Source organism: Diospyros lotus, chromosome 8 (genome assembly GCF_014633365.1).
Source record: "Diospyros lotus cultivar Yz01 chromosome 8, ASM1463336v1, whole genome shotgun sequence".
In the NCBI taxonomy this organism is placed as follows: domain Eukaryota; kingdom Viridiplantae; phylum Streptophyta; class Magnoliopsida; order Ericales; family Ebenaceae; genus Diospyros; species Diospyros lotus.
The window spans coordinates 7,487,020-7,499,629 of record NC_068345.1 but is presented as its reverse complement, the minus strand read 5'-3'; the positions used below and the strand labels follow the sequence as shown (position 1 = coordinate 7,499,629).

Genomic DNA, 12,610 nt, shown 5'->3' with positions numbered 1-12,610 from the left:
CTTGATCATCCTTCCGAGTATGGGTTTTTCTGAAAAGTTAAAATTCAGTAGGCTCGCGATTTAATTCCCTTGCCTATAAGACAAATGTATAAAATAAATAAGATAAAATAAAAACCACCATATAAGTTCTTAAAATTACATTTAAGTAAGAAATTACCATCATTCTTCGACTCTCAATGAAAGGAATGGATCCATCCGTGTGAATTGACCCACCAGTCATAGAGATGCGATTTTTTTTTATTTTGTTCAGCCCTTTTCTTGTACTGCTCATCATTCCACTTTTCTTGCAATGCCCTCTGCACGTCCGGATCCATCCAAGCACCCGTATTAGCACCACTTTTAATCTTGTTCAAACTGTTTTTGAAACTTTTTCGACCTAACGCATTCCAAGTGATCCATATACGATCACTCTCCTCTGGTTGCCACTTGTACTTTTTCTACAACATGTTAAAAAAGAATGAATATGTATAAAATTATAAATTTAAAATTTTATATAATTAAGAATTGCAATTATACTTACGCTAAATTCTTCCAACCACATCCGTCGCGTTATTTCTGGCACTTCATTCCAATGAAGCCAAGGTTCAGTACACCGTCTCTTCCAAATCTTTGTTTGATCAGCTGGTGGGCCAACAACAGGAATAAAACTGTAAAACCAGGCATATTAATAAAAAAACCATGCATTTATGTGTATAACAATTGCAAACATTCAATTTAAAACAATATATAAAATAATCACTGATCACAACTCTGATTACAGGATAAATTTGTTCGTCCATCAACTTGGTCGGTCTCTGTTGGCTCATATGGAGTCGCCTCAACATTCTGTCCAGGAGAGGAGGACGAATGATGTGCTTGAGGTGTCGGTATAAATGGGAATGGATATGATCCTCCAAAGGGATGAAAAGTCGGCATAGGCAAAGGGGTAGATTGTGGTTCAGTCTGGGATGGGTGGAATGTAGGTAGAACTGTAGGAAAACCCATAGGAAATGGCATCGCGCCATATGGCTGTTGAAACTGAGTCACGGGTACGAAACCCTGTGGATGTGATGGCTGAGGGTATAAAGGAGTAGACGGAACAACATGTGTGGACACAGAAGGAGAAGAGTGTGAACCAGCACTACTGGAATCCGGAGAAGGAGTGCTCCTATAGGATCGATTGGTACCTCTAGCTCTACTACCCCTACCCCTACGTGATCCAGGAGAAGAATGGCCTGACATCTGTTTCGAGAATCACATGAAAAATACAAAATTGACAAAACATACAATCACAAACATTAAAAAAGACAAAATATTATATCATAACATATACAAGTTAATTTACAAGTTGAAAAATAAATTAATCATCTTCTTCAACATATTCATCCATGATTTCAGCATCACTATCTATGTCATCAGACAATAACTCTTCTTCATCATCTTCTGATATAGATTCATCATCTGCATCATCTTCTTCTTGTTGAGCGACATCTGAAACATCTATTTCCTCAACTATACCATCTAAATCTTGTAAAGTACTTGTAAAGTCATAATTTTGATCTATTTGAGACGATTCTAGTATCTCATATTCTTGAAAAGGTTCTTCCATGTTGGCTTTGAGAGCAGTTATTGTACCTCGTGGCTTTGTTTTAATAACGACCATCCAATCATGTTTAGCATGGCAAGTGTCGGGATACGACGCGTAATAAACTTGTTCAGCTTGTTGGGCAAATATGAATGGATCATATTTCTTATACTTTCTTAACGATCGAACCTCCACAATACCATACTTATCATGAATTTTGGTTTCCCGAGGACTTGGATCGTACCATTCACATTTAAATAGAACTACCCTTTTGATTGGTAAGCTTGCATATTCAAATTCAATAATATCTATGATTTTTCCATAGTAATATGTTTCTGAAGATCCAACTCCTGTCCCAGGCACGCAAACACCATAATTTTCGGTAGACCTGCTATTACTCCATTCGACAGTATGAAATTTATATCTATTCACAAAATACATTGGCTAATGTCGCACATGTGGAGTCGGTCCCCATCTTATGTTCTGAATTAATGGATTCGTAACTTGCGTGCTAAAATTCACCTGATACAACGTTTGAATCACTTAATATTGTATACTCAAATTCAATTTAGAAAATAACCTAACTAACATTGAATTAATGTACATGCTGATGGAACCACGTAGGAAAATGTTCCTCGATTTGAACATCTATTTCTTTGTCGGTGATATTTGAAGATAGCTCACGCAGTAAGTTGGTGTACATGCTAAAAAATTAAAGTTATGTATCAACTAAATAATATGAATTCAATATAAACTTATAAATATATTCATTTAAATTTTAATTCTTACTCGATATAAGGTTCGACCTCTGGAGTATTCAGCAAAACATATAATTTGGCAGCTTGAAACTCTTTTCCATCCATCCACCTATTTTTCATTGGACCAGCAGCACGGCCTGGATAATTGAAAATGGAAATTTGTGGATATGAAGAATCTCCCCCATTATCATTTCGAGGAACTCTCATTCTTCTTGATTGAACATTTGGTTTAAAATAATATGAACCAAACGTAGACGTCTCCTCAATCAAATATGCCTCGCATATAGATCCTTCTACACGAGCTTTATTGTGGACTTTCTTCTTTAAAGTGTTGAGAAACCTAAATAATTCAAAGATCTTGTCAACATATAAAAAATTAAGTTATTTTAAAATAAACATGGTACAACATTATCAAATGTTATTACCTTTCAAAGGGATACATCAATTTGTATTGTACTGGTCCCCCCACTTTTGCTTCGTAAACTAAGTGTATTGGCAGATGCTCCATTGGGTTAAACCATCCCAGAGGGAATACACGCTCTAATTTGCATAAAATTATGGGTATATTTTGTTCTAAGGCATCAAGGTGTTCAATCCTCAATACTGTTGAACAAATGTCTTTAAAAAACTGACATAACTCAGTAACTGGATTCTAAATTCGATCTGGTAATGCTGCAAATGTCGTTGGAAGTAATCTCTCCATGAGAACATGACAATCATGACTTTTCAACCCAAATAACTTTGCATTTCTCATATCAACGCATCTACCCAATCTGGAAGCATATCCATCAGAGAGCTTAAGTTCTTTTACCCACTTCAAAACACTTAACTTCTGCTCTCTTGTGAATGTGTATTGCGCCTTAGGTTTCCAATACTTACCCCCACCACGGTCTATTAGCTCAAGCTCCTTCCATCTACAATATTCTTTCAAGTCCATTCTGACCTTTGTATTGTCTTTACTTTTACCCTTCACATCCATTATTGTATTAAAAAGATTGTCAAAAACATTTTTTTCAATGTGCATTACATCTAAGTTGTGCTGGATCATATTATCTTTCCAGTATTGTAATTCCAAAAAAATGCTCCGTTTGGTCCAATTATGTTCTGCACCATACCCAGGCATACCACAGTCTTGTAACTCCAATATAGATGGAAAATTACAGACTCTTTGAAAAACATTATCTCCATTTAACCGAGATGGTGGAGAAGAATTCTGAACTTTGTTTTTTCGAAAAGCATTGGTATTTCTCCGAAATACATGATCCATTGGCAAGAATTGTCTGTGACAATCAAAAAATGACGTCTTTCCACCATACTTTAGAACGAAAGCTTTAGTTTTTTCCATACAATACGGACATGCTAATCTACCATCTGTCATCCAACCAGATAACATTCCATATGTAAGAAAATCATTGATGGTCCATAATAAAGCAGCCTTCATCATAAAATTTGTCTTTGTTGAAACATCATAAGTCAAAACTCTTTCTTGCCACAACAACTTCAGTTCATCAATTAGAGGTTGTAAAGACACATCTATCTTATTTTTCGGATTTGATGGACCTGGAATAATAGCAGTAAAAAAAAGGAACTCTCTTTTCAAACACAATCCAGGAGGCAAGTTATATGGAGTCACAATGACTGGCCAATAAGAATACGGGCGACCTGATTGACTATACGGGGTGAACCTATCTGCACAAAGACCAAGCCTAACATTTCTAGGATCGACAGAGAAATTTAGATATTTCTGATCAAAATGTTTCCATGCTTCCCCATCAGACGGGTGAGACAGTACACCGGGCTCTCTTCGACTTTCATGATGCTATCTCATGCTCGCAGCTGTAATTGTAGAAGCATATATTCTTTGCAATCTTGGTATGAGAGGCAAATACCACATTTTTTTTTATAAGAAATTTGTTTAAATTTTCCCTTCCCACTTCTTGCTGGTTTGAAACGAGGATGATCGCAACACTTACAACTCATCTCGGATTCGTCATCTTTATAATACAACATACACTCATTTAAACAACAATCAATCTTCTTACAACCAAGACCAAGTTGGGAAACCAACTTCTTAGTATGATAAAGATCAGGGGGTACACGATTACCAGTTGGCATTGTTTGATGCATAAACTGCATGATTTCATTATAACAACCTTCAGACATGTTATAATCAGACTTAATACTCAACATCCTAACTGCAACAGAAAGTTCACTTTCTACTTCGCAATTCGGATACAAGGGAGCTTGTGCAGCAGACAACATGTCATAAAATACTTGTGCATTTTCATTCGGTGTTTCATCTACATTGTAAGTCTGATAACTAATTCCACTTCCAGTATCATGCATTGTATATGGCATATTAGATGGCCCTGTCGCATCCATTACCATCTATTCATACGAATTAAACTGATCCCTAAAATTATCTTCTCTATAATATTCATTTTCAACAGCCGATGGAGCCACAACGGGCACTTCTTCCCCATGATGTATCCAGTAATAATAACCCTTCATGAATCCATACTTGCAAATATCCTTTTTCACCTCATCAACTGATTTGAACCTCAAACATTCACATTTCGTACAAGGACACTTTAATTTTCCTCCTAATCTTATGAAACTCTCTTGGGTAGATGCAAATTGAATAAACTCATCAACACCTTCGTAAAATTCTCGAGTGATGCCACTCCTTCGTAGATTGCATCTATTATCAATCCACTTACGATGCGCCTGTATTTCCATTTTAAATTCTATACTATATAACCCAAAAATACAAACCTGAAAACAAAGTCATCTTCAGTACTACAATAATATTTGCAACCTATTAGTATATTTGTCGATAATTGACAATCTAGCTAAATATAATTCATTTTTGATTCATCGTAACAAAAATTATATTTAATTTAATTTTAAATATAATTTCTTATTTATTGATATATTATTTCTTATTTATTTATAAGTATAATTTATTATTAAATATTATTTTCTACATACAACATTTTATTTATTTATCAAATATTATATTTTATTTATTTATTGATATTATTTATTGTGAAATCTTATTTTATAAAAATATCTTTTATTTATTTATAAATTATATTTTGGTATTTATTTATTAATATTATTAATTTTTAAATATTATTTTATAAACTTGTATTTAATAAATAACTATTTAAACCAACAATATTTGTTTAAAAATAAATTAACCCACCAACAATATTTATAAAAATCAATTACTATATTTGTACTTTTAATCTAAAAATATAAATAAAATACTCAAAATATAATTATTAAGTTTTATTTAAATTCGTTATAATATATTTAATAAATAACTATTTAAAATATCTTTATATATTTATAATATTTATTTACAAAAAAAAATTAACATAATAATTTTTTTATCTTAAATTTACATATTTTTGAATGCTTTCTCATTTAAATCATTAATAATATTATCATAATACACAATAATATATATACAACAATTATCATTATAAACGAGAAACCTATCAAGATTACACATTAACAAGTTATCATAATAATATTCACAATCATACTATCACAATACACATTAATAATATATTTAAGTAACATGTTATCATTATAAATAAACAGTAAAAAGTATTATTTTACTGTTTATTTGATCTTATAAAAACAAATATAATGCACTCATAGTAATCAAGTAACAAGTTGTCAACTATTTTCTTTTTTTTTTTAAGTTTCCAAAATTTGAAACCCAACAAGACTACCTACACTATAATATAAAGATTACCCTAACAAGTACTGTAAATATGTCCTCTACAACTAGGATTCAAATTTTTTGAGACTAACTCATTATAATTTTTATATGTTTTATCTAATGCACATAGTTTTTAGGTAACTACCAAATTATTTTTAAATAATATTTCTATATATTATTTTTTATTAATTTATAAAAAATATTTTATAAATTAATTATTTTTAGCCAATTAATGGGTAAGAGAGTTTGGTTGAGTATAACCAATTAATTATTTTCAAAGTTGGGAGGGAAGATAGATTTTGACATCATAAGGGGTGGAGTAATGGCCTTTAGGAGAGCTATTTTTTTTGGTCTTTTTGGAGTATATTCTAACAATGAGGGACTATGCTGGCTGATTGTTTTGCTGTAACTGCTTGTGGAATAGTATAGTCCTCAAAATTTTTCTACTTTCTCTCTCCCTCTATATAATAATAATAATAATAATAATAATAATAATAATAATAATAAGATGAATAATGATGTTTTAAGTACTTTACTTTTAAGTTACTTGCATTTTTTCTATTTTCATTATTGTTTGTTCTAGTTTTCTATTTTGCTTGAATACATGCTTGGGATTCATTTTTAGATAATATTTTTTATTTATAAAATATTTTATTTTATTTATTTGACCAAAATTTACCTTTTAAACGTGGACATCTAATAGTGTTTCCTTATGAATTAAAAGATTTTGATTCTTTTTGAATATTAGATTTAAATTTTATTTTATATTTTTTAATTTTAAATATTATTTTTACTTTTAAATATTATTTATATTATATCATTTATTTCTTTTTACACTTTCAGACATAATATAATATAAATAATTTTAAATTTGTATTATATTATATTACTTATTTATTTTTAAATATTATTTATTTCTTTTTACACTTTTAGAAAAGAAAATATTCTTTTTACAAATAAATCGTACATTCATTTTATTTTTATATGTAAATAATATTTTATATAAATAACAGAAATAACATTATTATTTTTTAATTGTATATACAAAGTTATTACAATTAACAATTATCGTGTAAGGTGTAACAGTTAATTTATCCTATATTTTACAATTACCAGTTATTTTATAACGTGTAACATTATTATTATTTTTTTCATTACAGTTAACAGTTATTATTATTATTATTATTATTATTATTATTATTATAATAAACAGTTATTATTATTTTTTTCTCATTACTAACGTGTACCAGTTTTTTCTTATTATTATTCTTTTTAACAATTAACGTGTAACAAATAACTAACAAAAATATTTAATCAAGTAACACTTAATCAGTCTAAATTAACAGTTCTAAATATATAAAAGAAATCAAATAATCTACACTAAGATCTATAATTTTATCTCAAAATATTTAAAGATGCATTTAACAATTAAAATGATAAAATATTAAAAATATAATGTATAAATAAAGAAAGAAAAATACCTTCTAAATATTGATGATATTATACTTGTGGATGAGCACAAAACCACAATGAAGGCTGAAATCACAATGAAAAATCCGAAATTTCTTGCCAAGTGAAAACCGAAATCACAGCCGAGAGAGAGAGAGGGGGGGAATGCGCGAGATACATATAGAAAAGAAGAGTAGTAAAATTAGGTGTGGGCGAGCGATTTTTAAAGAGGGCGCTGGGAGGGGGCGGGAATTCAAATTAATTTTTTTTTTTTTTGGGGGGGGGGGCGCTGTCAGAGGCGCCGCGTCGGGCGTGGCATGGCAAAAAAGGCGGGCACGTGCGCTTTGGAGGGGGTAGGGAAGGGAAGGGGGTGGGGCGCCACGTGGCGCATCCGGGGAGGGGATATTTTGGGGGGGGGGGCGACCGCGTGGCGCGTTGGGGAAAGGGCATGGGGGTTGTCCAGAAATGAGCCGCCACATGACGCCTAGAGGGGAGGGGGGGAGTGGTCCAAGGGGGGCGGTTGATTTAAGGAAGATGGGTTGATTTATGGAGAAGGGAAATGTCAGGGCTTTATGGGGAAGGGAAATTGGGGGGGGGGGCGCGCTGCTTGTCGTGGGAAATAAATTGCAGAGAAAAGGGGAGAGAATGGGGGTTGAGGGCTTTTTTTTTAATATGTTTTGTTTATATTTTTTTATTTATTAAACTAAATTTAATTTATTTCAAAATTATTATAACAAAATAATTTTTAATTTATTTTTATCTAGTAAAGTAAAATAAATATAATTTTTTATTATATTTTACACATACACTTCTTCACATTTTTACTCAAAAAATAAAATTTTTAACCAAATAATATAACATTATATTTATATTTCTAATTTTATAATTATATTTAATAAATAATTAACTGGATAACAATATCTATAACATTATATTTGTATTTCTCATTTTAACTGTATTATTTTGAATCATTAGCAAAGCGGTATGTAAAATACCTGAATCGCAGCGGAATATCGAAACTGATTTGCCTAACAACCTCCGTGGAAGAAAACTATAAAGTTTTCTTATCCGTCAACCCCTTGTCCGTCCAAGGCTCGAATGGTGATGCCAAAGACAGTATATGAGCGATCAAAAACTGATTCTGATTGTTGTGTTGTTTTTTCATTAGGCTTTATGTCTATTTATAGGTATCACAAAGATACAGATAGACATGGCTTTATCGGAATTTGAATCTCATTCAAATTCTAATTACTTATCCCATTATTGTTAAAATTCAAATGTTAATGAATTTGAAACAAATTCAAATTCATAACATTTATCTTTATCACTAGGGAACTTATCCCAATGTAACCGTAATTCTAACAATCTCCCACTCGGGTACATGGGATAATGCTTAACTCATCTTCTCATACAGGACGTCAAGGGGTGCGACCTTGATGACATTGATAAGAGTACTATATCAAACAATCACCAATGCCAACATAGTACTGCTGCAAAAAAGAAATAAATGAGGGCAATGCCATCTATGCCTTAGATAATAAATAACACATCTATCAAATGCTTTCAATCTCTCGAGAGTAACTCTAAACAACATTTGATCATCAATCGAAGTTCTTGCACTCATGATCATCACACAGATGATCGTCCGAACTATGAGTTGCAAAACTTACATGATGTGGTATAAATTACGTTTCCCAAAATTCGAAACAATCCATCTCTTGGTTCAACCACTTGCCCAGACATAGCCCGCCTAGCTGCTTTTTTGCTAGCCAATTGGGTGACATGCTAAAGTAGTGTAATTGAACCTCAACTTTATGAAACAATTTTAGGTCAGAAGGCATATGTGAATAGGGTCCCACGCAGTGATAGAGAGAGAACAATCTTATCACTTCCCTATAGCGGTCGAACAAGCGCATGCTGTATGATGTGCATGCTACGGTGGAGCTCCCACTAATTAGGGATGTCACACTCAAAACACCGTACAGATGTCGGTACAGTCACCACATGGCACTAACCCGAGTCGCTCAACTTATGAGTACTCACATCCTGCTTTTCTCAAGCTTAATATGGAATTCAGAATATATCCATATTCGACTTCTTCAAATAAGTCTCATCTTAGCCGTACTAAGGCGACAATAACAACCTTGGATACCCCTCATGTATCAAGGCACTTACACTAACCACATAAGTCCAAGAGTAAGTTGTCTCATCCTACACACCACACAGGTGTCAGGGCGATCGTCCGCGTGATTGGACCAATCCAAGCCTGGTGACATTCATGAACATGTGCAATTATTTTCATGTTTTCCATATCAACAACATAATATCATATAATGAAAACAGAAAGAAGATAACAAATATCCATCAGTATAAATCAAAATGAATGTCGTAAACAGTGATCAAATGTAGAACTCAAATTCTACGTAATCCCATACGCCTCACATGGGATTCAAATACATTCCTGCTAAGTGGCTTTGTCAATGGGTCAGCCAACATTTCAGCGCTAGGAATATAACTTAAAATCACTTCGTTGTCCCTGATCAATCCTCTAATGTAGTGATATCTTCTTCTTATGTGCTTTCCTCTATCATGGAATTTGGGGTCATGTGCGAACTGCATCGTAGCTGTGTTGTCGATCTGAATTTCGACAGGTTCATCAGCCTGAGCTGTTACCCCGAGCTCTCGAAGAAAAACACTAAGCCAAGATGCATGTCTTCCAGCTTCTGAGCTAGGCACATACTCTGTTTCCATGGTCGATTGAGCAACACAATCTTGCTTCTTGCTTCGCCAAGAAATAGAGCCTCCACCAAGAGTGAAAACATATGCTGATGTGGAGACGCTATCATCTTTATCTCCGCCAAAATCAGCATCAGTGTAACCATGTACTTTCATATCTCCACTTGGAAAGCTAGAGCATAATCATAAGTACCACGTAGATACCTCATAATTCTCTTGACAACTTTCCAATGTTTCTCACCAGGATTACTTTGGTATCTGCTTACTAGTCCAACGGCGAAGCAGATATCAGGACGAGTACACTTCATAAGGTACATGAGACTCCCAACAGCACTGGCGTATGGTTTTTTTTCCATTAGTTTCCTTTCTTCCTCTGATTTAGGGCATTGACTAGTACTCAAGATGCAACCCTTATCAACTGGAGTATCAACAGGCTTTGAGTTATCCATATTAAACCGTTCAAGGATCTTACGAAGGTAAGTCTCTTAAGACAAACTCAAAAGCCTCCTTGAGCGATCCCTCGAGATCTTAACTCCAAGGATATAACTCGCTTCCCCTAAATCCTTCATCTCAAAGACAGAGGATAACCATTCCTTAATGGTGTTGATCATCTCCAAGTTGTTTCCAACCAATAAGATGTCATCTACATATAAGAACAAAATCAAGAACCCATCTTTTGTCCGTTGGATATACACACAATGGTCTTCCTCTATCATGGTCAAACCAATGGAGGTGACGGCTTCATGAAACCGTAGATACCATTGTCTAGACGACTGCTTGAGACCATATATGGATCGTTTGAGACTGCATACTTTGCGCTCTTGCCCTTCAATAACAAAACCGACGGGTTGATCCATATATATCTCATCGTCTAGTTCTCCATTGAGAAATGCTGTCTTGACATCCATCTGGTGTAGCTCAAGATCTAAATGAGCGACGATGGCTAGAATCACGCGAATAGAGTCAAATCTCACCACAGGAGAAAATGTCTCTAAGAAATCTACACCCTCCATTTGGGTGTAACCCTTTGCGACCAATCGGGCTTTATACTTGTCAATCGATCCATCAGCTCGGCGTTTGATTTTCAAGACCCACTTGTTACCAATTGCCTTTCTATTTGGTGGAAGATCAACAAGTTCCCACACCTTGTTCTTATCCATCGAGTCAATTTTATCTTTCATAGTGATCAACCATTGATCTCGGTTTAGGGAAGTTAAGACTTCTTCATAAGAAGTCGGCTTATTGTCATCCGACATGGCACACATAAGTACCATTCCCTCAATATCATCGAAATCACGACGAGGGATAAGCCCACGCTGGCTACGTCAAATTACTTGAGTCTCCAAAGTACTGTCTATGGGTTCGCTCCCACTAACTGCAGGAACTCTCCCACTGACAAAAGGCACTTCCTCTTGTAACTCATACAATTGGGAGTCCTTATCAACCTCACCAATTCTTGGGAACTCATCCTCAAGAAACTCTACATCCCGAGATTCTGTCTCGATTAAACCCCCACTAGGATGTTCACCATACATGACGTATCTTTTTGATCCTGCAGGATACCGAATGAACACCTTCTTGCTGGCTCTTAGTCCAAGTTTTCCATACTTGTGGGACGTGCTATGGACATATCCAGCTGATCCCCAAGGCCGCAAGTGATCCAAGTTTGGACTTCTACCAGTCCATAACTCATAAGGGGTAGAAGGCACGGACTTGCTTGGAACATGATTAAGAATGTAGGCTGCAGTCAACAACGCATCTCCCTAGAAACTAATCGGGAGATTCGCCTGCGCTAACATCGATCTAACCATTTCCAACAAAATTCTATTCCGGCGTTCTGCAACACCATTTTGTTGCGAAGTGCCAGGAATGGTTAGGTGTCGAACTATACCTTTTTCCTCACATAGACTTCTAAACTGATCAGAAAGATATTCATAGCCTCTATCGGTTCGAAGAGTTTTTAAGCTCTTATCCATCTGATTTTCAACCTCATGCATAAAGCATTTGAAGCAATCTAAAGCTTCTGACTTGTGAGAAATTAGATACACGTAACTGAAACGTGAATAATAGTCTATGAAGGTAATAAAGTATGATGCACCATGACATGCCCTCACATTCATAGGACCGCATATGTCAAAGTGAACTAACTCCAAAGAACAAGATGCACGGGAAGCCTTACCAAAAGGTTTCCTCTTGGCCTTACCGGCTAAGCAAGGCTCACACACAGTGAGTCTCACTTTACTGAGAGATCCCAATAAACCTTCTCTCGCCAGCCTTGCCATCCTTTCTTGACTCACATGGCCAAGTCTCTTGTGCCATAAATCACAATCAACATTTATGTTAGAAGAAGTGGAAGAAACTAAAGCA

General features: G+C 34.3%; 1 protein-coding gene across 1 annotated transcript; it reads right to left on the bottom strand.

Annotated features, from left to right (window-relative positions):
• Positions 1–212: 212 nt before the first annotated feature.
• On the bottom strand, positions 213–7,602 carry LOC127807258 (uncharacterized). Its single transcript, XM_052344955.1, has 3 exons — positions 7,540–7,602; positions 740–1,221; positions 213–647 (listed from the first exon to the last, which is right to left on the bottom strand). Exons 2-3 carry the CDS (start codon positions 1,219–1,221, stop codon positions 482–484), a joined length of 648 nt encoding a protein of 215 aa, XP_052200915.1. The 5' UTR covers positions 7,540–7,602; the 3' UTR covers positions 213–481.
• Positions 7,603–12,610: the final 5,008 nt, after the last annotated feature.

What these genes read in the sequence shown, in the direction of transcription:
- LOC127807258 (XM_052344955.1), bottom strand. Translation starts at nt 1,221, where the DNA reads ATGTCAGGCCATTCTTCTCCTGGATCACGTAGGGGTAGGGGTAGTAGA. An exon ending in TGTAATCAGAGTTGTGATCA is followed by an intron (nt 648 to 739) that starts GTGATTATTTTA and finishes CTGGTTTTACAG; the next exon opens with TTTTATTCCTGTTGTTGGCC.